Genomic DNA, 26,744 nt, shown 5'->3' with positions numbered 1-26,744 from the left:
TTTTATTCCAGAAATGCAGCATTGCTTTAACATTAGAAAATCAAACATGTATTTAATCACCTTAACAAACTAAATATGAAAAGTCATATGATCATCTCAAAGATACAGATAATTATTTGATAAGATCTATCATTGATTCCTGATGAAAGGCTGTCATATAACTAATGAAGGGAACATCCTTAAGCTGATTAAGGGGCATGTGTGAAAAATTTACACCTAACATCATAGTTGGTTATGAAAGACTGAATGTTTTCCTCCTGTGATCAGGAGGAGGTCAAGGGTGTCCACTCCTACCATGTCTATTTAACATTGTATGGGAGATTCTAAGCAGCACAATAAGGAAAGAAAAAGAAAAAAAAGCAGATAATATGACTGTCTATGTGTAAAATCCAATGGAATCTAAAAAAAAAAGGGCTACTAATACTAATAAGTGATTTTAACAAGGTTGGATGATACAAGATTAATATGCAAAACACAATTGCCATTTTGTATATTAGCATTAAACATCAGTATTGAAATGAAAAAAATTTAAATAACATCAAAAAATGAAATCATTAGGCATAAATTTGACAAAAGATGTGAAAAACCTGTATATTGAAAACTGCAGAACATTCCTAAGAGAAATTAAATAAAACCTAAATAAATGAATATCAATACACTATGTTCATGGATTGGAAGACTAAATACTGTTAAAATGTCAGTTATTTTTACATTGATTTGTGGATTCAAGGAAGTCTCAATCAAAATCCCCTCATACTTTTTTGTAACAGTAGACAAACTGATTGTCAGATTCATGTGGAAATACAAAATACTTAGAATAGCCAAAACTTTGAAAATGAGTAACATGGTTGGAAGAGTTAATAGTACCCAATTTGAAGATTAATCAAAAATCTTAAAATCGAAAGGTACAAACTTCCAGTTATAAAATAAGTAAGTTGTGGGGATATAATGTGCAGTGTGTACTAAAATTAATAATACTATATTGCATGTTTGAAAGTTTCTAGAATAGATCTTAAAGTTCTCATCATAAGGAAAAAATGTAACTGTATAGTGAGGGATGTTAACTAGATTTGTTGTGGCGATCATTTTGCAATATATGCAAATATCAAATCATGTACACTTGAAACTAATATAATGTTATAGGTCAATTATACCTTAATAAAAACAAATTTTGAAGTAGACTATATTTAAAATAGACTAAATTTTAAAATAGATATTTAAAATAGACTATAAAGCTCCAATAATCAAGGCAATATTGTATTGAAATCACCAGATCAATAGGAGAAATTAGAAGTCCAGAAATAGATTCATACCCATATCAACATCTGATTTTTGACAAGGGTGAGAAGACAGATTCGTGCAGAAAGGATGTGTTTTTCAACAACTAGTACAGAAAAATTGGGCTACTTGTGGTTATGAAACAAGAACTTGGTAAGTTAGACTTCATCAAATTGTAAAACTTGTGTTCTTCAAAAGATACTGTTGAAAGAATGAAAAGATAAGACATAGACCAGAAGAAAATATTTGCAAAGCATGTATCTGATAACGTATGAATATATAGAATATATAAAGAGCTCTCAAAAATCACTGTCACAAAAATAAAAACAACCCAATTAAACAAAGCCCAACTTCCAGCCAGAATAATGTAAGTCCCTTTGTCCTTACAATAAGAAAAAGCTGAACAAACTGGAAATCAATCCTTTTCTTGACCCATCAGAGAACTGAGGTGGTATGGCAAACCACCATCCCCAAATCTGGAGAGAGGCAAATCCAGAGTCACAACCAAGACCTACTCACATTGAGCAGAAGCTACTGGAGCTATAAACTGATAAGGACTCTTAAATGGAATTTTGATGAGTTTTTGGAGGCAGAAGGTATATTAGCATAAGAATGAGAAACTCCCATAGTCTTGGGTGTGGCAGCAAAACAATCACAAGCCATGACAAAAGGCAAATGAAAACAGTCTGAAGGGACAAAACAAGCATCAGAACCAGATTCACATATGATACAGATTTTGGAATTATTGGACAGGGAATTTAAAATAATTGTGATTCATATATTAAGGGTTCTAATGGAAAAAGTAGATAACATGCAAGATGGACAATGGAAGCAGAGAGATGGAAAGTCTCAGAAAGAATAAAAAAGAAATGCTAGAAATCAAAGCTACTCTAACAGAAATGAAGAATGCCTTGATGGGCTCAGTTGTAGACTGGACATGCCAAGAATAATAAGCTTGAGAATATGCCAGGAGAAACTTCTCTAATTGAAATGCAAAGAAATAAAAAAAGAAGGGGGGGAAAACCCCTGGAGAATTCAAGAACTGTAGGACATTTTCAAAAGGTAGGGCACACAGGCAATTGCAATACCAAGAGAAGAGAGAAACATTATTTGAAGTAATAATGGCTGAAACTTTGCAAAATTAATGACAGACACCAAACCACAGAGAACCCCAAACAGGATAAATACCAAAAATGGTCAAAAGATATGAACAGACACTTCACCGCAGAAGAAATAATTGCATGAATAGATAGTCAACATAAGTAGTTATTAGGGAAACTCGAATGGAAACTATAATAAGATACTATTGCACACCTGGAAGAAACTGGAAAGACTACTGACCATACCATATATTGGTGAGGATGTGTTGCTGGTGGGAATGCAAAATAGTCTGATCATGTCTTAGAAAGTTATATGTATATCCATTATATGGTGCCTCCATTTCATGTCTACGTATTTACTTAAAAGAAAAGCAAACACGTATTAATATGAAGACTTGTATATGCGTGTTCATAGAAGCTTTATTTTCTTACAATTCTGGAGGCTAAAAATCTGAACTCAGAGTGCCAGCATGGTCAGATTTGGAGAGAGCTCTCTTCCTGGCTTTCAGACAGCCCCCCTTTTTTCTGTATCCTCAGAAGGTGGAGAAAGAGAGCAAACTCTCTGGTATTTCTTTTTATAAGGGCACCAATTTCATCCTGAGGGTTCCATCGTGATGACTTCATCTAAACCTAATTACTTCCCAAAGGCCCCATCTCCAAATACTATTACATTAGGATTTGGGGCTTCAACATGTACTTTTGGGGGGACACAGTTCAGTCCCTAGCAAGTGGTTACTGGTGGTTGGAGGTTAGGGGACAGGAAAGAGGGAGGAAAAGGGACTTGAGGAAACTCCAAGGTGGTGAATGTGCCCATTGATTGTGGTGATGGTTTTCACAGGTATATACATGTGTCAAAGCTTATCAAATTATGCACTTTAAATATATGCAGCCTATTATATTCAAATATTCTAAAATAAAGCTATGGCTAAAAAAACAGATCTTTTGGGAATACAAATAAATGCAATAAAACTATGTAGAAAGGAAGTCAAGGGAATGTTAAGCACTGGATGTAGAATGAAGTTTCCATTAGGTTGGAGCAGGAAAAGGGATGGTTTAGTGGTTGTATTGTGTGCTGGAATAGAGATTACAATCAAGGCCGTAACTTTTGTTTTGGGTGGTGGATTTGCGTATGCCTTAGCTTATTATGAAAAATAATTAATTATTTAAAGTTGGACCGTGCTTGGACCAATACTGAAATTGTGTCACAAGCCATGAATTATGATGTAGCCAATTTATTGTATTTGAGGTTTACTCAAAGAGAAAGCGGCCAGATTTCAAACAGAATATTTTGTTCAAATCCTTTGTGACATCATTTGAGTGTTTACATAGAAGCAAAGACATCCCTGTGATAGCATTTTCCCACTTAAAAAAATTTTTTTCTAACAACTAACATTTTTATCAAAGAATTTATATGCAAGGCCAACAAAGTAGAAGAGGATTCTCCTGCATGTGGTCGTGTTAACCAAGTGGTGGCAGCACTGAGCAAGCAGTTTTTTGTTTTGTTTTGTTTTATTGTTTTTTAAGACTAATGGTTTGTGCTGGACGCTGAGTAAATTACTTTGATATGATTTACATATTAGTAGGATTGGTTGGTCCCTGTAGCCGCATATGTCTCTCCCTATTTATTCCCATCCCCAGGTCACTGAGATCTATAGAATTACCTCTTTTTGAGCAATTGCTATCATAAACAGGTTACATCATGTAACTCAAGATGCCTGACTGCTCAAACTATCTTCAAGATCCAGAATTTCCTGGAACCACAGTGATTACTTCTTTTCCTTTTCACCTTTTTGCTTTTTCCCTTACCATGATGTCCTAATCTATTTTTTTTTGTGCATTCTGCATTGATAAAGAATTTACCAAAAGTAAAAGGCACTTCGAAACATCTGAATATTTCTTTGTAGAAAGTTCTTTAAAAGATCTGTTCATATGATTGCTTTCTGACCTCTTCATTCATTTACCAGTTCAAACAAGATTTACCAATCTGCATTTCACTCTGTGCCAGGCACTAGGGGAAAGAGGTAGTTAGGACACAGTTGAGACTAGCTGTCCTGGAAAAGTTTGCAGGCAAGGTCCCCCAAACACAACATCTCCTCTTTTCCCTTGTGTGTTAGAGAAGCTCATTAGGAAAGACATGCTCGCTCATCTGAGGGTTCTGCTCTGTGGAATGTACACTGCTTGGAGAGCAGTCTAGTGCATTTGACAGAAGTCACTGTGTCTAGTGCCTAGCAAACCAATGGCTTAATAAACCAGGATGTTTTCAATACTCCTTCTGAAGAATAAGACAACTTTTGGATCTCCATGTACTCTTTAGGTCAATCAAGAGAATTATGAAGGACAAGGCAGCAACCTTCGTGTTAGGTGTAGGTTCCCACTCCATTAATTTTTTTTTTCACAGCCTTTGAAATAGGTCTGTCTAGGAATGTGCAGTTTCTGTGGCTATAGGAGAAAGAGGTCAAGGAAGGGTGGAGTGCCAGATCCACCCCTTTCTGGCATAGACAATGCCTCCCACTCCACCTCCAAGCTCTACTAATTCTCAAATTTGGGGGTGGACTAGCAGAGTGAGATTAGACTCACTTCCCATTCCTTTTTTGTCCCCTCACTCTTCGATGATGAAACAGCTCTTAAATATGTTGGACAAGTGGTAAGCACCTGATAAGTATTTTCTGTCTCGAAACCTTGATGTAGAACCCAAAGGGTGTCATTTAAATATTACTTATTGGCTTGAGAACAGGAAACACAGCTTCCAAAAGTATCTCTCTTACTTACTCCTACAAAATAATTAACTCATTAAAAGACTATAGCTGAATAATTTGATTAGGCAGACATTTATTCCATTAGAATGTAGGCTCCAGAGGGTAAGAATTTTGTCAGTTTGGTTCACTGTGTATCCTAAATCTTTAGAACAATACTGGGCACATGGTAGACACCCAGTAAATATTTGTTGAGTGAATAAATGAGCACATTTTCAAGGGTCTATATTCATCTTCAGAGTGTGGACTTTAACCTATAAGCATAAAGCTTTGCCTTAAATTTCTGACTTTTCAAGTCCTGAAAGAAAGAAATCAATAAAAGACAAACATGAATCTTTTGCTTCACATTTATATTAAAAGACATGAAAATGACAGATACAAGACAATGTAGATGCAAAGATACTGACAAAGATTTTAACGAAAGTTACCTTTGGTTTTTCATCATATTTTTAAAGGATGGATGTCAGAGGTTGTAGAAGGATCAGACATCTTTTCCTTATGGTGGTCTGTTCTAATTGTTTCTGGCTGTCCACTGATTTTGTTTATTTTCTTCATCTATAAGTCAGGGGTAGTAGTAGTCATTTATCCAATAAATATTTATTAAGTCCCTCCTATCCCAGGCACTGTTCTTTGTGCTAGGAATACATCAGGGAAAAAAAGATAAAAAGGCAAAAATTTCTATCCTTGTGGAGTAGCAGGAGAGACAGACAATAAAAAACAAATGTAATAAATATATACTCATGTTTATTAGAGGTCAATGTGCTATGGGAAAAAAAGTAGAGCATAGTAAAGAGGATCAAGGTGTTGGGGGACAGTTGTATTTTTGTTTCTTTAACATTTTATTATGAAAAATTTCAAACATACGGATGAGTTAAAAGAATGGTACAGTGAACACCTGTATAATCCCAACCAAGGTTCCGTAATTGCGAACATGCTGCTATTTTGCTTTGTCACATATCTCTCCATTTATTCATTCATCAATCCATCTTGGTTTTGAAGCATGTAAAGCTAAGAACACACAGTGTATCCCTAAAACTTCAGTGTGCGTATTATTAACTACAGATCAATATGTATGTTATAGGTGAAATTTATGTTGCATTGAAATGCACACAGCTTAAGTGTACTGTTTCATAAGTTTTGAAAAATGTAAACTCTCGTGTAACTTAAACCCCTATCAGAATAACAAGTGTTTGTTTTGTTTTGTTTTGTTTTTTTATATCATTTGAGAGCGTTTTCTCATGTTCCTTCCCAGTCAATCCCTGTCCCTGTAGTCATCCTCATCCGCAGGGAGCCACTGGTCTGCCTTTTGTTTGTTTGTTTTTTCGCATGTATATTGCCCATTTGAATACCTTCCTTTGTAAAATGCCTGTTTATGTATTTAGCTCATTCTTAAAAACTGAGTTATTTATCTTTTTAAGGTTTAGTTTTGAGAGTTCTTTGTATATCTGAATACAAGTTCTTTGTCAGATACATGTTTTGCAAATATTTTCTCCCAGTCTTTACCTTGGTATCCATTTTGTTAATGGTATCTTTTTTTTTAAATATTTTATTTATTTATTTATTTGAGAGAGGGGGACAGAAAGAGCTCAAGTGTTGGGAGGGGCAGAGGGAGAGGGAGAAGCAGGCTTCCCAATGAGCAAGGAGTCCTACTGGGGATTTGATCCCAGGACCCTGAAATGATGACCTGAGCTGAAGGCAGATGCTTAATGGCCTGAGCCATCCAGGCGCCCCTTCCCCTTAATGGTGTCTTTTGGTAGGCGTAAGATTTTAATGTTTCTGAAGTCTAATTGATCAGTTTTTTTTCTTTTGTGCTTTATGTTTTGTATTCTAGGAAAACTTTGCCCGTATCTAGCACAAATTAAAGTTTTCGCCCAGAAACTATTGAGTTTTAGCTTTTATGTTCAGATTTCTAATCCATTTGTAATTAAATTTTTTGTTTGCTATAAAGTAGGGATTATGGTTCAGCTCCCCCCCCCCAATATGGCTATCAAATTGTTGAAATACTTACTGTTGAAAAGATTTTCCTTTCTCCATTGAATTGCTTTGGCATCTTTGTAAAAAATCGGATGACTGTATAAATGTGAATCTAAAGCTGGGCTCTTTATTCTGTTCCGTTGATGCATTTGTCTGTCCCTACACCAGTACCACACTGTCCTGATCTCTAGCTGTGTAGCAAGTCTTGAGGTCAGGTATTGTGAAGTCCTCTAACTTCACTCACTTTCAAGATTGTTTTGGATATTCCTGTGCTGGGTCATGTAAATTTTAGAATCAGTCAGCCTCTACCAAAAAAACCTTATATAATTATGATTGAGATTACATTGAACCTGTAGATCAGTTTGGAAGAATTGACATCCTAACACTATTGAATCTTCCAGCCCACGAACACAGCATACCTTCCACTTATTTAGGTCATCTGTCAATGATGTTTTCTAGTTCTCATTATAGAGGTCACCCTCAAACTTCAAAAATTTACTCTTAAGTGTTTTATGATTGGTAAACTATTGTAAGTAGTATTTGCCTATGGATGCAAATGTAGAAGCAGGGAATTAACTAGGAGACTGTTGTAAGAATTCATAGGCAAGCTAATGGCCACTCAAACCAGACCAGTACCAATAGACATGGTGAAACTATTGAAGTCCTAGATGTATTATAAAAGGAAATTCAACAGATTTTCCAATGGACTGGATGTTGGGTGTGAGTCAGAATGGCTCCAGACTTTTTTGGCAAGCAGCACAGAAGGATAGAATTGCCATCAACTGAGATGGAGAAATCTATGGGTGAATCAGTTTAATAAGAAAAGATCTGTGCCCTAAAAGGCTCACACTCGTAAATGAGAGAGACAGTTAAATAGCCAATGTTACCAACTAACTGAGCTCATGTGCTAGGTACTTTTTAGAGCACATCTGTGGGAGAGCAGAGGAGGAAAATATCATTTCAATTTGTGATGAAGGATCAGGTGGCAATCAACCAATGTGTTGAGGAATGACTAGGGTGGGAAAGAACAGGGAAGAAGGATTACTTACGGAAGAGTCAGCATGCATTTCATGAACAATAGCACAGAAATGCAAAGTTAATGCTAAGGGAATGAGGGAATGGGACACTGCTTGATGTACTAGAGGAAGGGGATGTGATGATGGGGGTTGGGAAAGGGAGGGAGCGCTTGGAGAGGAGGCCATAGGAGAAAGATAAAACCCGGCTGATGATAGTATTATTTACTATGCTAATGAACTTGCACTTTTCCAACAGCTATTGAGTCAGTGAAAGGAGGTACTTTTGAAGAGTAACATAAAAATCCTTGGATGGGAAATAAACCAATAATTTGTTCTTTTTTTCTCCTGTTCATTGTCCAAAGGCAATTAAACATTAAACACATATATGCACACACATACATACAATCATACACACAGGGGAGTAGCTCTATAGAGTGGTCTCTTGAGGCATTCCCCGTGCTGTTCTATTGCAGTGTTATGGTTATAATTTGAAGGCTTTTTTTTTTTTCTGGCATGATTTAATGATGTCTCATGATCATAAATAGTGGGGAAACACAAAGTGAATAATGCCAGTTTTCCCATTCATTTGGGTAGGATATTAACTAGTTATTTATTTGCCAACATATTCTGTGGGTCAAAAATGTTTTATAACCATTGTGAAAAAATTGATGTTATTGAGTCTCGTGATTGTTTCTTCAGGTCATGACCCCAAGGGTGAAACTTCAGGGGCATTTCAGTAGCAGACAGTCAAAAATACAAAATGTATTTATTTCTCTTACTCATATAAGAAAATATGCAATGCTTTTCTGCATGTGTTTAGGCATGTATTAACATAGGAATGGTGTATTTGGAGGCCTACAAGAAACAGTGCATTCCCTGGTATATGTTAGGATTATCAAATGTCTCGATTAGAAGGGATGGGGGGCCCTTTGATTTTAACTTTTTTAAAAAAAATAATTAATTAACCAATTAATTAGAGAGAAAGAGAGAGTGTGAGCAGAAGGGAGGGGCAGAGGGAGAGGGAGAATCTCAAGCAGACTCAAGCACTGAGCCCAACGCGGGGCTTGATCTCATGGCCCTGCGATCATGACCTGAGCTGAAATCAAGAGTCAGACACTCAACCGAATGAGCTACTGGGTACCCTCAATTTTAATTTTTAAATCCTATTTAAGATGATTGATACTTATGACTTCTATATACAGAAGGAAAAACTGGGTTTAGGGCAAAAAGATGTAGATTTTAATTCTGGATCTTCCTCTTAGGTAGGGTTTGAGATTGGCTGCATCTCAAACTCTTTGAGCTTTGTCTTTAAAATGGAGATGATAATACCTTTTCCATTTTAGTCCCCAGTAACTATGAATATCAAAAAGGAAGTGGATGTGATAGTAACATGAACACTTGTAAGGCTGTCTGTAAATGTAAGTTGTGCTAATTTGCATTATTGCCATTCACTGTACATTACATAATAACAGGTGTATCTTTCCTGTCAAAGGATGCAAGTGAGATTTAATTCTCTGCTGAGATAACACAGAGTTATGTAAAAATGTATGTGTGTATATATGATATATGAATTGGTTTCCTTGATTCTTATGATCTTAATTTTTTAAATCTACTCATATAGGTTCTTTTCCTTTTAGACTAAATAACCTCAGTTTTCATGTGCTCTCTATGTCACACCTTTGTATGTCCACGCATGGGTCTTTTAAACAAATATTACTGAAGTGGCTTAAAAGAAAATTGTTCGGAAATGGTGGCCGGGTTATGAAGAGCTGCAGTTTAAGAAGTACCTAAGAGGTCAGGTCTAGAATCACCAGTCTCTAGTGCTGGCCTCCACATTCTCACATGCTTACATAGCTTCTTAAGAATTTTAGCTGCTGTGTGAGGTAAATTATTTGTTACTGTTAGTGAATGGAAGAGCACAGAGCAGTGGGTTATGACACTCAGTGACGCTGAGGCTTCTCAGTAAGAAGATGGCTCTCCAAACCTGCCAAAGAGCCCTTTGCGTTCTTTCAGTCAATGGCTAGTCCATGCATACATTAGCCAATTTTAAGCTTAGAAATGACTAATTTAAGCCCTAGCTCAATAATGGGGATTTCAAATGCGATTGTTTTTCTTTTCATTTACAAAACTTTTGATTAACTGTAAAGATATCCCTGGCATGAAGCTTCTGCATGAGTAGTCAATGTCTAAGAAAGGAATCATCGGTATCATCCAGATTAAAAAAGGATCCACTGTTTTTGTCCTCAAATAGTAAATTAAACATGTGACTTTTAAAAAGTTTTACTAGAACCTATATAATCATTTTTTGGTTTCAGAGAAAACAGATGGTGACTTACTATGTTAGAACATTGTAGAGTAAATACAGTTATTGAAAGTGAACAACTGTTGATTGGAGAGACATTCCAAAGAGCCAATTTCTGTATGAACATAATTCACATTACTACTTATATTTTGTAAAAGACTTCAGTAGCTTAATGCTGACAAATGGGATTTAAAGCAATATGGTGGTGGTATCCCATTTAGAATGAAGAAGATCTAAGGTACAAGGCATAGCTCTTTGAAAACAGTTTGAACTTGGGCTTTGATAATGTTTTTAAAAATTATATCTAAATGACATCCATTGTGTAATGAACAAGGAAACTTTTATGTAGCAGATAATACCTTAATTTCAGTATATTAGGCACATGGACTAATTGTTGGGTTTAGGTTAAGCCTTATTACTTTTACTTATTACTTTAAAAATGAGATGATGATTGGCATCTCCTACCTCTTTTGATTAGTTTATTACTCTTGTTATGTTCTTTTCCTTCCAAATAGAAAGCCAAAATGATATTTTGGATATCAATGTGCTAGTGCTTCAGAGAAAGGAGGTGTGTGTGTGTGTGTGTGTGTGTGTGACTTTTTTGTTATGTCATTTGGGAGGAAGTAAGGCACACTAATGATATTATGATTATTTTAATACCAACAAAGCCCTTTTAACCTGCAATGCTGGAAATATTTAATAGAAGCCTATTTGTGGAAATGTCTTGTATGGGAAAAACATAGATTTAAACTGCTAAGTAGGTAAACTTATTGAGAGAAAGACTTAGGACCTAGCTGTTTCCAGATCTCACTGGCATTGTTTTATTTCACACATTTCTCCCTCTCACCAGGCCAGCCACTTCCGGTCTTGCAACTCTTACAGCGGTTAATCAGAGCCATCAGCCAAGTGCACTTTGGCTTACTATTTTGGTGGAAAGAAAAAAGGGTGGAGTAATGATTTTACACCTATGAATCATAACATAGGTCTTCAGATTTCAAGTAAAGACCTCCAAATAAATGACCATTTTAAAATTAGACCACTTTTATTTACTTTTCAGACCATGTGGACGAGCGAGCCGTGTGCAATGGAATTGCCCCTGAAAAAGATGTAGATGGATTTCATATTATCAATATTGGAAGACTGTGCCTTGATCAGCATTCTCTCATACCTGCCACTGCCAGTGCTGTTTGGGAAATAATCAAGAGAACAGGTTGGTAACTTGTGGGCCACGGGACGTGGGTGCTGAGGGCCACACTACACATTTGTGCAGTGCCCTGATGGAATCATTTCACTACTAGAGAAAATGATAAGCCGTAAAACTTCAGCCTGTAGAAAGTTGTAAAGTATAGAAGTCAAAGAATGATCCAAAATACAATAAAATGAGGAGCGCATGCCAGGTTACAGGTAACTGCCGTTGCGTCTTGTAAGAGTGCATTTTCCCAAGAGTAGGTTTGTCTCCCAACTTTTAAATGATACACTAAATGTGCATTTTCCAAAATGAACTGTAGTTTTCCTTACCTTGAAAAACAAAACGTGACGAACATATTTGAGCCGTCTCTAATGACCTAGGTTTTTACGGTAGGCATCTACATTTGAACTGTGCTCTAAATAGAGGAATACTCTCTCCAACCCTTGAGGTTGTATAGAGAGATGTTTGTCTCTGCCTTAATCAATTCCGTGCTGCCTTTATGTTTGTGACTGTCCTGCCTCCCTTACTGTCCCTTCCATTTCGGACAGCATCTTCTCCTTTCAAATCTGCTGTTTTCTGACTGAAGGAGAAAATTTTCAAGAGAAAGCAGATCCTCAAACCATCCTCTTAGGACATTACTGCTTGTAAAACCTTACTTCGAACTTCTTCATTTTACTTATGAAGCACCTGTGCCCAAAGTAGAGTGTGTTATAGCTGCAAGTTTTATTTTTCATACCTTTCTGAGTCCCTAAAGTTCAGCACCTCTTTCCTATGAGGTAAATGGCATGAGCTTTGTAAAAAATACACTTTTTCCCACTTCATTTTGTTCTAAATTTGCTGAAAGTTTGATTGCCAGCTAAGCTCGACATTGTTGTACTCTGCTTACTTTATAATTAGTAGTTAATATATTTTAAGTCTTTGCATATCTGACTCTTCATGTGAATCTCCATGTTTAAAAGTAATTTAATGGCAACTTGAAAATGTAGTTTTTTTTAATGAGGACAATTATAGAGGAAGTGACAAAGCCAAGAAGCGTAAAAAGAATATTTATAAATAATGAATGTGGGCACATTATAGACAAGCCACACAATAACTCAAATTTAATTAGAAGTTTTTAAAGAATGTTTTAGTTGGCTGTTCAAATGTTTAATCTGCTTCTTGTTGTTGATTCTTCATTTAAATCAAACTCTGTGTTTTAAGGAATTGAAACATTTGGGAAGAATGTGGTCGTAGCTGGAAGATCCAAGAATGTAGGGATGCCCATTGCCATGCTTTTACACACTGATGGAGAGCACGAACGGCCAGGAGGTAGGTCAGACCTTGGAGATTCCATATGCTCTTGTGATTTTCTTCATTCTTAAAATCATCAAGTAAGGAGTTTTGGAAATGTGACTTGGTATATTCGTGGGTTTATGCAAATAAAGGCTTCCCTTCTTCTTCATCTAATGACATGAGCACCTTGAAAGTAAATAAAAGAACTGCTGAAAATATATGGCCCCTTTGTCCCTATGACTATTATTATTTTGGCCATATACACTTCCTTTAAATAATTGACAATATAAACATTAAGAAAAGTGGAAAGCCACTAAATACATAATAGTCACATGTTGATAGACTTCTGCATGCTCACACACACACGCGCGCGCACACATACCCACACACCCACACACACTCACACTGATGTATAGATATATAGGTGTCTTATCATTATTAACGTTGGTGAATTCCAGTGTCTTGATCTTAAATTTTTGAGTATTTCTTTTAGGATCTTTGTTGACATAAGGCACATGGAATAATTTCTTAAGCCACAAGGCCCTATGGAAAAAGAAGCCCAGTGATGACATATCACTTATCTAAAATGATGAATGAGACTTTTGAATATTGCTTTTCCTTCCCGGGCCTAAGGATTTAAATATTGCCATTAATAAAAATGCATGTGTGGATCATGGTAAATTAGGGCCTGATGATGACTCCAGGTAACTTTAAAAAGCCTTCTTTTTGCGGCCAGCTAGTCGTACAGTTCTAGTGTTACTATTCACTTCTAACTTAATCTACCAGTGCTTATCTGTCTGTCTCCTAGGATATAATATATTGATTCATATTTGCCTTTATGCAGTAGTTTCTGTGTTAAGCAAGTTAAAACAACCAGAAACGTTTACCTAGGTATCCCGTTTTTGTTGGAAAATTTTGACTTGGTGTCAGCACGCAGTTTTTTTCTTCACTTTCAACATTTTACTTTCTTGTCTCATCGATAATCTAACAAGCAGCATGACTTTGCTCCACGACTTGCATGGTACTTTCTCATAAACCATCTTATTTCGTTCTCAGTCCTTCTGGCATATAAATATTATTTGCATTTTGCAGCTAAAAACAATGAGCTTTAGAGGGTTCAGGTGACTTACCCAAGGCCACACAAGGAAATGGTGAAACCAGAGCTGGCAGCTGGGTGCTGACTGTGTTTAAGAGGATAGACTTGGGGTCAGACCCCCTCCTGCCACGCCCTGTGTCCTTGGTCGAGACATTTATGCCATGCAAGTCTCCACTTCCCATATCCATAGAGTACAAATAATATTAATATCTCCTTCACTGGGTTATTGTGGAAATTAGATGAGATATGAACGTAAAACTCTAATTCTAGTGCCCGACATAATAAGTTAAGTAAGCACTTGGTAAGTGTAAACTGTGGCTATTATTATTATTTCCATTATATGGTTAACTTAATAATCTGGGGCTATATTAACCATAAGGTGTAGAATAACATGATCCGGGGCTGATGATGTATTCTTCACCTTCATTTGAAATTTTATTGTCTTTTTCTGGTGGGTTTTATGTTTGCTTTTTTTGGATTAAATCTAATCTTTGTTGCAATAATTTGCATAAACATAGAATTTATGAAGTCTCTAAAGTATTTGATTTAGAAATATGACATTATAATATTCCAAATCATACTTTCCATTGTACTTTTTCTTATAGATATATACAATGTATCATATGCTAATTTCTTGATAAGTTTCCGTTGTCTAAAATACCTTAAGTCTAAGAAAATCAATTTGTCCCTTCTCTATGCAATTTTAAATTAGACATTACATATCAACTTTATAAATATTTTATACTTTGTATTACAAAATATTCTCACAAATTCATGTTAAAAATGGAATAAAAGTGGAATTAGTTAGAATACCGGTTACTTATAGGCCAGGTAGTTAAATTTGCGTTTATTATAGCAGCACCTAGGTGCCGTTATAATTACAGGATCCAAAAGGTAATAAATTATATTAAAAATGATGTCGGGCAGTTTGCAACATGAGTGGTGTGTAATCTCATGCATATTTAATGAGAATGTGGTGACATATATGATTAATATAATGAATTGTTGAGAGCTGCTTACTGAAGATTTGGAGTCTGTGGGAAAGTTAATATTTCAAACGTCCCTGTCTGTTAGAGCAGTAATTATGTGCAGTGACTACATGGGCAATGTTAGCTAATGGAGATAATGAAGGGGGATTAACTCGGCAAATTCATATCTATAGAACTGTTCTGATGACACTCACAGTGTTGAGCATTCAGCTCACACTGTATTTCTTCGCCAGAAGAGATTCAGAACTCTAATGATTCATTTGTGTCTTAAAGCCAAAGATAATTGTACTAGAAGAAAAATGGCCATACTGTAATTTAGCTTGATTAATACGTGTCTACTCTTGGCTAGCTTTTAGTCCTGATTATTTAGGACATAAATCCCAGCTGTTTGGTGAGAAAGACCTTTTTTTAATTCCTCAAGGGCTTGAAATATTTAAAGGACTGAGAATGTGCTAGAATCTTGAGGCAAAGGGTAGTGCTGATGCTCGACGGGTGCTGCGGGGAGATTACCTTCTGCTGAGGACATGTCATCATGGGCTTTGTTGAGGACATGGCATTTGAGCCACTCTGTAGTTTACAGAGAGTAGGTGTGAGATGGTTCCTGTCTTTCAAGAGCTTAGAGTCTTGGTGGTAAAGGGGGGGGGGCGTGGATACAGAGGCACATGATATACAAGTATGGGTGTTTTAAATTATAAATATTCAATGGCACAAAATAAAATTTGACATCTCTAAGCAAACATTGCATTTGCTTCGGGAAGCCTGCGGTTAACTGAGGGGATGTAAAGATACTAACAATGCAGGATCTCTTCTCTTGAGCTCCACTACTTATAAGGATGTTTGAGTGCCATTGTGACCACCTAGAGGATACTGTGTATTCTTTTAACTTCTTTGTATGTGGTAACCTACCCAGTTTCACCGTTTTCAGAATGGAAACCGAATACCATTGGTCTCAGCCCAATGTGTTTATTTTTAGCTTTACCGTGAGGAAGCAAGAGAGAAGTTCTTCAGTTTCTCTAAAACAGAAATTCCTTCAAGATAACAAAGTGCCATAATGACCAGGTGTTAAGATTATTAATTGTCACCAAAAGAATACAGAACCTGATTTTATTTCAAGTTTTTTTAGAGTGTCTTTCTGCATATTTTATATTCTTACATAGGACATCGCATCTAAACAGATTCCCCCCAAATGGCCAAGAAATGGTGTTACATGCTTCTCCTATAGCTGGAAGGTTGTGGTATCATTGCAGTTCCTGCACTGATGCAGGGGCTTTTTCTTTTTTAAAGATTTATTTATTTGAGAGAGAGAGTGTGTGCATGTGTGCATTAGTGCGGGGGGGTCAGGGGGGAGGGGCAGAGGGAGAAGGAGAGAGAGAATCCCAAGCAGACTCCCAAATGAATACAGAGCCCGACGTGGGGCTTGATCTCACGTGCCTGAGATCATGACCTGAGCTGAAATCAAGAGTTGGACGCTCAACCACCTGAGCCGCCAGGCGCCCTGATGCAAGTACTTTTTCAAATAGCATTTTGAATAGGACAGCAACAAGCGGATTGTGCTTAGAGTTCTACGGGCTCAGGGATCTTCTTGATTTCACTCGGACAATATGCATTCAGTACTTAATTCTCTGTGAAATGCTGTGGGGAACAGTGATAGAAAAGACTTAGTTCTCTGTTTCTGGAAGATGACAGTCCGCATCTGCTGAGTTCATCTTTGGACACTGTTTTCTCCAAACACTGCTTCTGCATTGGCGTTTGGCTTTTGAATTCAAGCTGCCCTTCTGCTGCACCTTTCTGTATATCAGGTAATTTTTATTCAAGGGGCATCCTATGTAAATGGAAAACCGTAAGACATTTTGCCAAGAGAATGCCTCCTTTGCGAAAATTGGCTCCACGTGTGAAAACGAACACCTTCGCCAGACTGGGAGCATTCTCTCTCACCTACGGGAGGTGCTGTCAGGAGGTAACACAGGAGTGGATGTTCCAGGCAGTGCAACGTGATCTGAGTGGTATGTGGGATTAAGCTCAGCCCTGTGCCGGGTTGGGCCAGGCACTCTCGGGTTTCAAAGAGAGGAGCCAAATAGGAACGCCTAGGAACGCAGGAGTCATGCAGAGGCTCACGCCACAGGACCGAGACTTAGTCTTGCTGGTAGCAGAGTGGAGTGGGACGTTTGCTACCTCCATGGAATGAACCATTGTCAAACTGGGGTGGGGAGGATGGCAGGCATTTCGTCTCTGTTCCTCCCATCCCACTACCCCTAAGTTAGAAGGACCCATGGTAAGAGATTGAGATGTGTTTTGGGATGCCTCTGTGTCGGTTAGACTTTACTGACTTCCAGCACTGAGTTTGCATAGTGGAAGCAATAGGAAATAAAATGATTGTTCTAGTCTCTTTTTCTAAGCTGAATAATAAGAGTACTGCTTAATTTTTTTTTTTTAAGATTTTAGTTTTTTGAGAGAGAGCATGAGTGGTAGGGAAGGGCAGAGGGAGAGGGAGAAGTAGACTCCCCACTGAGCAGGGTGCCTGACGCAGGGCTTGATCCCAGGACCCCAGGATCATGACCTGAGCTGTAGGCAGACACTTAACTGACTGAGCCACCTGGGCACCCTGAATACTGCTTAATTTTTAATATGTCCTAAATTCAGCCAGCTCTTATCTGGAAAGCGCTGTACTTGGAAAATAGCATGTATTCTTACTTCAGACAACTGGGACTATTACACTCTTGCAACTGACATTAAACGCTATTTAAAATTCAATGTGATGTCCAAATCTTTCTCCTTCCTTTTCGTTTTCTTTCTTTCCCCATGACCTCAGTGTACGAGGCATTTGTTTTATTACCAGCACAAAGCATCCCTTTTCTAGTGTCTGTGAGCCTGCGTGTTGGAGGTAACTCGTAAGGTTATTGTGGGCTGCTCCACACTGCCTTTCAAGGCATTCCTCCTGTCGCTTTCTTCCTGGGACCTGATGCCGAAGCTCCGTAGACTCCCGTACTGGTCTTCAAACATGCCATCTCTTCCACGCCTCCTTGCCCTCGTACACCCTGTTGCCTCAGCTTCCCACCTCTCACCTGCTCTTCCCCCCACCTCCCACCCATCTTTCCAGATGCAGCCCAAGTCTTCTGACTTTACACATGTTGTATATGCTGAGATTGCAATACTAATCCTCTCACATATTGGTCATCTACCTGTTCTTTCCTACACACACATAGTGAACGTGAACTTCTCAATGACAAATATGTGTCTGGCTTTTTGTATCTCCGAAATTATCACAGGACTTGGCACGTAGTAATGCAACCAGCCAGTTCATCAATAAAAGTTCATTTAGTGTCTCCTATGTGCCAAATACTGTGCTACTATTGTAGAATATGAGACTACAGGCTAGGAATTTAAAATAAAACATTGTCATTTATGGAAAAAAAATCTGTGTCTATTAAGAAGGGGAAGAGAGAGAGAGAAGTAGCTAGGTGCTTATCACACTCTAATTCCTTCATATTTTAAAATTACAGGCATTTATATAAAAGTATAATTTAAGACTCCCCTCCCCCCAATAATCAGATCACAGGGGAGGAGAGTGGCTCATGACTGTCAGAAGAAGGAGAGAGGAGATCTCAGGACACTGGGAACAGAGGGAGGGTACTCCTGGGAGCATTAATTGAAAGAGGTCACAGTGTTCTTCCAGTAAAATGCTTAGGATTTATCCTTTTCTTTAGACTAACTTTTTTCCCCCTCAAGCTGCTGATAGATATTGCTGTCTTCTTACAGAGGGGCTGATTTCTTTGTCACTAAGCGTGGGGAATACGATGGTGAATAAATCAGCTATTGCTCTGTCCTCCTGAGCTTACAGTCGAGTAGGAAAGACAGCCATTAAACAGTGAGGTATGAATGATTAATCACCATAATCGTGCAAAGTGCTGCAAAAGAGAGGTAGAGCTTTCTATGATAGAGTTTAGCTATAGGAAGGAATAGTTTCTAATAACAGTTATATATGAATGTTATACCCTCCTATTGTCTACCTTCTGTTACTATTCTTCACTTCAGACCAAAAAATCCTACCTAATAGGCAAAAACAAAACTGTCTTCTACTTGAAATTATGAAAAATTCTGTCTACAGCTATACCACCCTGAACGCAACATTCAGATCTTGTCTGAAATTATTAAAAATTCCTAAAATCTGGAAGAAAAGATTTCACTCTCTACAAAATACATAGTTCGTACCATTAATATAAATGATGATTTAGTGATTTAAAAAAAATAAAGTCAGGAGTGCCTGGATGGCTCAGTCGGTTGAGCGTCCAACTCTTGGTTTTGGCTTAGGTCATGATCTCAGGGTCATGAGACTGAGCCCCTTCAGGCTCCGTGCTCAGCGAGGAGTCTGCATGAAGATCCTCTCTCTCCTCTCTCTTTACCCCTCCTCCCATGCACTCACTCTGCAAAATAAATAAATAAATCTATAAAAAAGTAAAGTCAGTGCCAAGAGTGTTATTATATAAACGTACCAAATGTACTTAAATAGTGTGGGCTCTTGTCTGTTTGATCAGTAAGTATCTCTGAAGTGCTATTTTTTTTTCTTCTTATAATTTGTTGCTCTTCTTATTCTGAGGTCTTTTTCTGTTTCCCATTGTGAGTATTTCTGCAGACTTTCAGGACTTCCCAGCACTGCTTCTCTTTGCCCCCTCCCTCATTGTTGTGTTTTAGCCCCCCACCCGTCATCCTTCAGCCTCGCAGATAGGAGTGTTCCCTCTTACTCGTGTGTTATATGTCAGCTCAGCTGTAACTTCTCGAGCAGACTTCTCTGATAGCCTGTCCCACCCTCTCACACATACTACCATGGACACACTGAAGAACTTTTCCTTCACATCATTTATCAGCTTGTGATTAGCATTTCTTAGTGTCATTATTTGATTAATGTTTATCAGACTCACTGGACTATTAACCCCACAAAAGCAAAGACCACATCTGTTTATCTTCCCGTTTTATCTCCAGCACCTCACACAATTGCTGTCCAAAGTCTTTGTTCAACAAATGAGTGGGTAAATTTACTTGTAGACCAAGAGTATCATGAAAGATTTAATACAACTATTCATAAGCTGTATTCTTAGCAACACTGATGTGCCACAAAATCTTAAATGGGTTTGATTTTTTTTTTTTTAAAGGGAGAGGAGTTGTTCAAAAAAGTTTGGGAAATCTGGATTAAGTAAAATCGAACTATAATTTGCCTGTAATATTTCTCGGAGACTTTAATATAGTAATATAGTATAGCCTTTAACATGCTAAGCACTGTGAATCTCTGAGAGGGTCATATTTAGTATTTTACTCTGGAAGTTGGTTTTGGTTCTTTGGTTTTTTCCCTAACAAAATACATATATTTGTATTTGTATTATTTGCATCTGGATATATGCTATGTTTGTACTAGCATACCCCCAGAGGTCTATCTAGCTTTTTTTCCACAGAGAGAATGAATAGAAGGGCAGTAAGCAGCACAGTGTTCTTCGAGATGTCTGCATATTTCACTCTCAAATGCGGGCAGAAACCTTGGGTATACTTATTTAGTATTCGTGTATGATTTTTTTTTTAAAGATTTTATTTATTTATTTGACAGAGATAGAGACAGCCAGCGAGAGAGGGAACACAAGCAGGGGGAGTGGGAGAGGAAGAAGCAGGCTCATAGTGGAGGAGCCTGACATGGGGCTCGATCCCATAACGCCGGGATCACGCCCTGAGCCGAAGGCAGACGCTTAACTGCTGTGCCACCCAGGCGCCCCAGTCATGTATGATCTTTTAAGCATGTTTGCAGAATCAGACATTGTAGGAAGGTCCTTGAGTTTGTTTTCATCTGTTAATCTTGGAGAGTAGAAAATAAATGCAAAAATTATATAAAGCTGTAACAAACAGACCCCTCCCCCACCAACACACACACACACACACCCATTCTAGCCAAAGCAACTAGAAAGGAAGAAACAATACTTTGGCTTATGTCAGCACCCCTTGTCCCGTGGCTAAGCTGGCTAGTTCATTTTGGCTAAGATTTGGAAGGGTCTGATTGCTTTAGTTAGCTTTTTATAGCTTAAAATCTGTTTCACAATCAGAAATTCTATCAATCCTGACTTGGCAATTTGGTACTATGGGGAATTTGGTCACCTGGGGAATTGATTCATGTCAATGACTCAAAACATTTCATTCCTATTTATAGGAAAATAGTCCTAGAAATATAAGGTTTCAAAGCCAATATCTTATTTATGACTGCCATATTGTCCACACCATAGCTATAGTCTTGAATGGCGAAGATTGACTCCTGGAGCAGGAGAACCTAGTGTTAATGAGCGTAGACTGTTTGGTCCTGTTGCCTGAACACACATTCTGTTCCTGCATGTCCCTGTGAGATCAGGGTATGCACGGTTGTTGGGGGAATTAAGTGATACCTGGAAAGGATTTAGTAGTCACACGTGGTGAGTGTTGAGTACATGTTAGCTATTACATAAGTATACTTATTCTAAAAAGTATTTAAGGTGGGCCACAGCAGTATATGAAATGCAATGCCAATGTGAAATAGTTAAAAGGGAGAAGCAAGGCCTAGAACTAAAACAGAGCCAAGAATAAGGCTATTACAAATAGGCATATCATTAGATCTTCCTGGATATATTGCCACTGCCAAGCAGATTGCTTCTCATATACGAGGGCTAAATATATGTCTGGTGAATTTGAGTCCAAGCTATACTTTATGATTGGGTCACTAATTTCATCTTAAGAGCTCTTGAGTAGGAAAAAAATGATCGGTTACCCAATAAGGTGTCTTTAGGATTAAAAAATAAATACATGCTCAGGATAAATAAAATATTTTTTGGTGTTAAGACTGAAAAATGATCTCTCCTGAGGGTTCTTATAAGGAGGAAACTATGTAATGAACTGAGTAATATTCATAACATGCTTTTTAATATAATGAAATGGCCACATCGTATAGGGCTATTTCTGTTACAAATTAAAGCTACCACTGGCATGTATTTCTTTTATTTCACTAGATGTTTCTTCTCGTTCTCTGTTTCTGGGTCATTCTCTTCTTCCCAGCTTCTAAACCAGTGGTTCTCAACCTAGTTGCCCACTGAAATCATTGAGGGGCTTTTAAAAATATGGCTGCCTGACCCCAACGTGGAACAATTGAATCAGAATCTTTCAGGTTGGACCTGAGTATCAGTATTTTTTAGAACACTCCATAGAAGATTCTAATGTGGTCAAGGTTGAGGACAAGTGCTCAAAACATTGGAATAAGCCCAGGGTTTCACTTCTTATTCCAGAGCCATTCCTAGGTCATCTTTTCTAGTCCCATAGCCTTAAATACCCTCAGCATTTCCTATGTGTCAAGACCCATGTGACCACTGTCCACTTGACATGTCCATTTGGACAGCCAATAGCCACCTCAAACTTACCTTACTCAAACCTTCAATCTTAGTTTTATTCCCCATAGTCTGTCTTGTCCTAGGAAGTAGCACTGTCACTTCACCCTTGCTCAGTTGCTTAGGCCACCCTTGACCTCTCTTTCTCACACTTCATGTCTTACCCATTAGCATCCTGTTTAAAATATACCCATGATCACCTCCACCAAAAAGATCCTGGTCGAGACAGCCATTGTCTTTCACTTGGAGTACTGTGAAATTTACAAACTAGTTTCTCTGCATCCACCCTGTCCCCTCTCCCATAAGTTCCCCACGGTGGGTCTCAATCACCCATGGCTTCCCATAACACTCAGAACAACATTACATCAGAATAAAACCCAGATTCCTTCACGTGGTATGTAAAACCTTACAGGAGCTGGCCTGGGCTGTATCTTTTTACCCACTTCTTACCATTTTCAGCCTCCATCACTGCCTTCCAGCCACAGCTGCCCTTTGCTTCCCTAGAACACATGTCATACATGCTCGTGTGTCAGGGTCTTTGACTTCGTTTTCCTTCTTACTGGAATGCTCTTTTTTGAAGTTCTTCTTGCGTCTCCTCAGGTTCCTCATTTGTAAAAATACAAATAACATTAGTTTCTACCTTAGAAAAAATGCTCTCACAGTGTCTTGTGAAGACTGTGTGATAGGAAAACGTCTGATAATATGTGTAAGGTGCTAGAACAATGTTAGACGTGTAGAGAGTTCTTACATAAGGGTCGTCTTAATCACACATGTTTAGGCTCTGTCCAGTTAGCTGCTACAGAGAATTTCTCTGTAGAGAGGTTTTCGTTTGTTTTATGCTACAAGATGCAATCACGGCGTACAAAGAGAGTAAGAAGCACATATTCCACTCCAAAATCTTTAGACCTCTGAAGGCATTTGTCCAAAACCAGAATTCAGGCTGCTTTTCTCCTTCGGATGCTGTTCTGGTGATGAATACTGAATTTTCCTGCTTGCAATTTTCAGTGTTTTGCCTTTATTTTTTTTTATTTTTACTTTTTGAGGGGGAGAGGGAGTGAGGAGGGACAGAGGAAGAGGGAGAGTGGGAATCTTAAGACTCGGGACTCAGTCTCACAACCCTGAGATCATGATCTGAGCTGAAAACAAGAGTTGGAGGCTCAACTGACCGAGCCACCCAGGCTCCCCTCCTTTTAATCAGACCATGGTATGAGTTCATGTGTAGAGAATGACTCCGTTTTCTCTTATCCAGAGAAAGTGACAAAGCAAAAGCCTACACATGAGATTTTAGCTCCTATTGGATTTGCAATTTTGCTTTATCCTCCAAGGGAGGTTCAAGCTGGTATTTGAAGATTTGCCTCATGGAAAAGGAAGTTGGGCCTTGTTCTGCGTTGCTGTTGAGGACAGATCTAGAATCATGGTAAAAGTTGCAAAAAGGTAGACTTCGGCTCTTGTGAGGAAGAAGTTTCCAACTGTCTGGGCTAAATAACATGCCCTTCTCATGTTTTTACGGAAAATAATTTTTCAATGGGCAAGGATGGTGAAAGCATGGGGGATTAAAGCAGAAGCAAAATACATTCTACTCACATGAAGAATCTGTCTTTTGTAAGACCTTTAACTGCCCCTGCGCTGTTCTCAGCTAGAGGAGATAGTGGCACTCTGTGCCAACACTGTAACTTATAGCCCTTTTTAACGTGGAACCTTCCAGACTGTATTCTCATACTGATTTACATATCTGTTACTCATGTGGGAGTGTGGAATTGTGTGTGTCCATTGCTTAGCATGGGTCTGGGATTATTTCTTGATTATTGAATAAATGAAGCCAGGGAATGACCTAGAAACGTCCAACAGAAATAAACTCCTCATTCTAAGTCATTTAAACCAAAAAAAATGCTACTCTAAAATGAAGCATATTGTGCTGTTTGTTCTAGCGTCTTTTTAAGTAGCAAATATTTTTTTCCTCAAATTGGCACTCGGTGTTAGTTGCCAAAACTCTTTGCTACAATCTGCAATTTTGCATAAATTACAGTGTAATAATAGCCTAGAAAACTGCTCAGACAGCTCCCAGTAGACAGTTCTTGATTGACTGTGGACTTTTATATAGCAAGAAGCATATCTTGCCCAGCAGTTAATTATTAAGTTCTAACAGAACTCTCAGATTCCAGGAGATAGGTTCTAAGTTTTTTATTCTTGTTCTATCTTACAAACATGATGTAAAGCGCTGGGCACCATGAAGTTGCCTAAGACTCTGCTTATAAAAGTTTTTATCTGGGTCTGTGTGATAGTTAGAAAAATTAGGCCCTCGCCCAGGCTGATATCATATGCACAATAAGAGGATAAAACCGAGTGTGGGAAAAAGTCATCTGAGGGTCAGAGATATGCATCATTCTGCCGAGTAGCTGCTGTGACTTGTTAGTAGTGGTTACCCCAGGGAAGAGTTGAGGAGTTAGGAAGGATCAGGTGCAGCAAGCCAGAGGACTCGCTGGAGAAGAGTAAGAGGGCACTAGACCTGAAAACAGGAATGACAGGAATCTTCCCAGGTTAACTAAGCAGATAGTTTGCAGGATAACTAGCTGGCCACAGCAGAAACGGGTGCTCATCAGCAAGGGGCAAAGGCAGAAGAGACCGAGGCGTGATTTTAACGCATTTGCCTTTAACTCCCTCGATGTACCTCACTTTTGCTCTCATCTTCTGGTCGCCTGGATAGTAGGCTGAAAGCCTCTCCATGGGTTGATATCGTTATAATCAGAAACTCATCAATCAATGTCTAAATATGACTTTGATACTTCCCATGGGTTTTACTAGTCAGACTCACTCAGGAGTAATAACAAGTTAACTCGATATTGCAGGCAGGGTGGAGTTGCCTGAAGAGCTTTCTATGCTTATTGAAATTCATCTTAATATTTTTTTTCTTCTGCTCAAAACTTTATAGGTTGTTGTATGTATATACAGCTCTGCGGAGGATTATGTATCTCTCAGTTCCATGCTGAAATCATCAGTATTGATGAAGTGGGAGGTTTTTGTTTGGTCTTGATTTTTGTGGGCGTTGACAGGCTCTCATGCAAGAGAACACACTGCATGGGTCACCAATGTCTAAGGGGACCTTCCGGCATATGGGGGGACTGTACTCAGGTACAGATGGGAGGATGTTTCGTAGTTTTGCCTTGGGGTGGTTCTAAAATATACTCTACATTTATTGACGGAGTATAGCAAGTGAAAGAAAGAGGAAGCAAAGGGAGACCATAGACTTCTGCTCTGTATAGCTGGGTGGAAGGTGGTGCCATTAACTGAAATAAGACTGCTGTCAAGTACTACTGGGTGGGTTGCCTCTTACTGCTCTTCCTTTGCAAAGCTGTCCTTGTCATTGTCTTTTATTTGTTCTGTTAACTTTAGGATGAAATTATAGTCTTCCCAAAAAACGTTCAACTACCAGTTTTTATTGAAATTGTATTAAATTTGTAATGAACATAGAATTGTTAATCTTTGTGATATGGAGTCTTTCATCCAAGAACATGGTTTATCTTTCTAGCTCTTCAGTCTTGCCTATGACTTTTGGTGTTGTTCTAGAGATTTTCTTTTTCTTATTTTATTTTATTTTTAAAGATTTTATTTATTTTATTTATGTATTTATGTATGTATGTATGTGTGTATTTATTTGACAGAGAGAGAGAGAGAGCGCACAAGCAGGGGGAGCAGCAGAGTTTTCCTCTGTGCTGTATCTTTATTTTCTAGATCTAATATTTAGTAATTTTATTATAAATGTTTCTGGAAATTCTGCACTGTTATTTTCTGTTTTCTTTTTGACCCAGGAATTACTTTTTTCTTTTCAAGATTTTATGTATTTATTTGAGAGAGAGAGAGGCAGAGGGAGAGAGAAAGAAGCAGCAGCCTCCCTGCTGAGCAGGAAGCCCAACGTGGGGTTCGATCCTAGGATCCTGGGATCATGACTTGAGCTGCAGGCAGATGCTTAACCGGCTAAGCCACCCAGGCACCCAAGAATTATTCAAAATAGGGTTTTAAAAAGATTCCAGTGGAAGAACCTTGTAATTTCTGATGTTTTTCAATAATTGTAACTTTATCGATTTGTGATCAAAGAAAATATCTGAAGTTTATGTAGCTGTCTATTTTTTTGGTATTAATTAAAATTTTCTTTGTAGCTAAAATCATACCACTTAAAAATATTCTTTGGTCACATGCAAAGAAAATATATGTTCTACTTTCAAAATGTGATATAATCAGGCATATAACATTAATTATGTTATGTACATTTTCTCTATCTTTGATCTGTTATGCATTGAGAAAGGTGAATTAAATTCAGCAAACACAATGTGTTTCTTTTTCAATTTGTAGCCCCTGTAATTTCTGCTGTATGAATTATATTTCTCTTTTATGTATT

General features: G+C 38.0%; 1 protein-coding gene across 4 annotated transcripts in view; it reads left to right on the top strand.

Annotated features, from left to right (window-relative positions):
• The window catches only part of MTHFD2L (methylenetetrahydrofolate dehydrogenase (NADP+ dependent) 2 like), a 107,393-nt gene that overhangs the window by 9,933 nt on the left and 70,716 nt on the right, over positions 1-26,744 (top strand). For all 4 annotated transcript variants that reach the window (XR_005833463.1, XM_040625180.1, XM_008693332.2 and 1 more), the window contains exons 3-4: positions 11,481-11,633; positions 12,813-12,920. Coding sequence is in view for 3 of the 4 variants with exons in the window: in XM_040625180.1 (XP_040481114.1) it covers positions 11,481-11,633; positions 12,813-12,920 (261 nt within the window). In the remaining variant the exon portion in view is untranslated. The remainder of the gene's footprint in view (positions 1-11,480; positions 11,634-12,812; positions 12,921-26,744) is intronic.

This window comes from Ursus maritimus, unplaced genomic scaffold, assembly GCF_017311325.1.
Source record: "Ursus maritimus isolate PB19 unplaced genomic scaffold, ASM1731132v1 scaffold_8, whole genome shotgun sequence".
Taxonomy (NCBI): Eukaryota; Metazoa; Chordata; class Mammalia; order Carnivora; family Ursidae; genus Ursus; species Ursus maritimus.
This window is presented reverse-complemented; position numbering and strand designations above follow the sequence as displayed.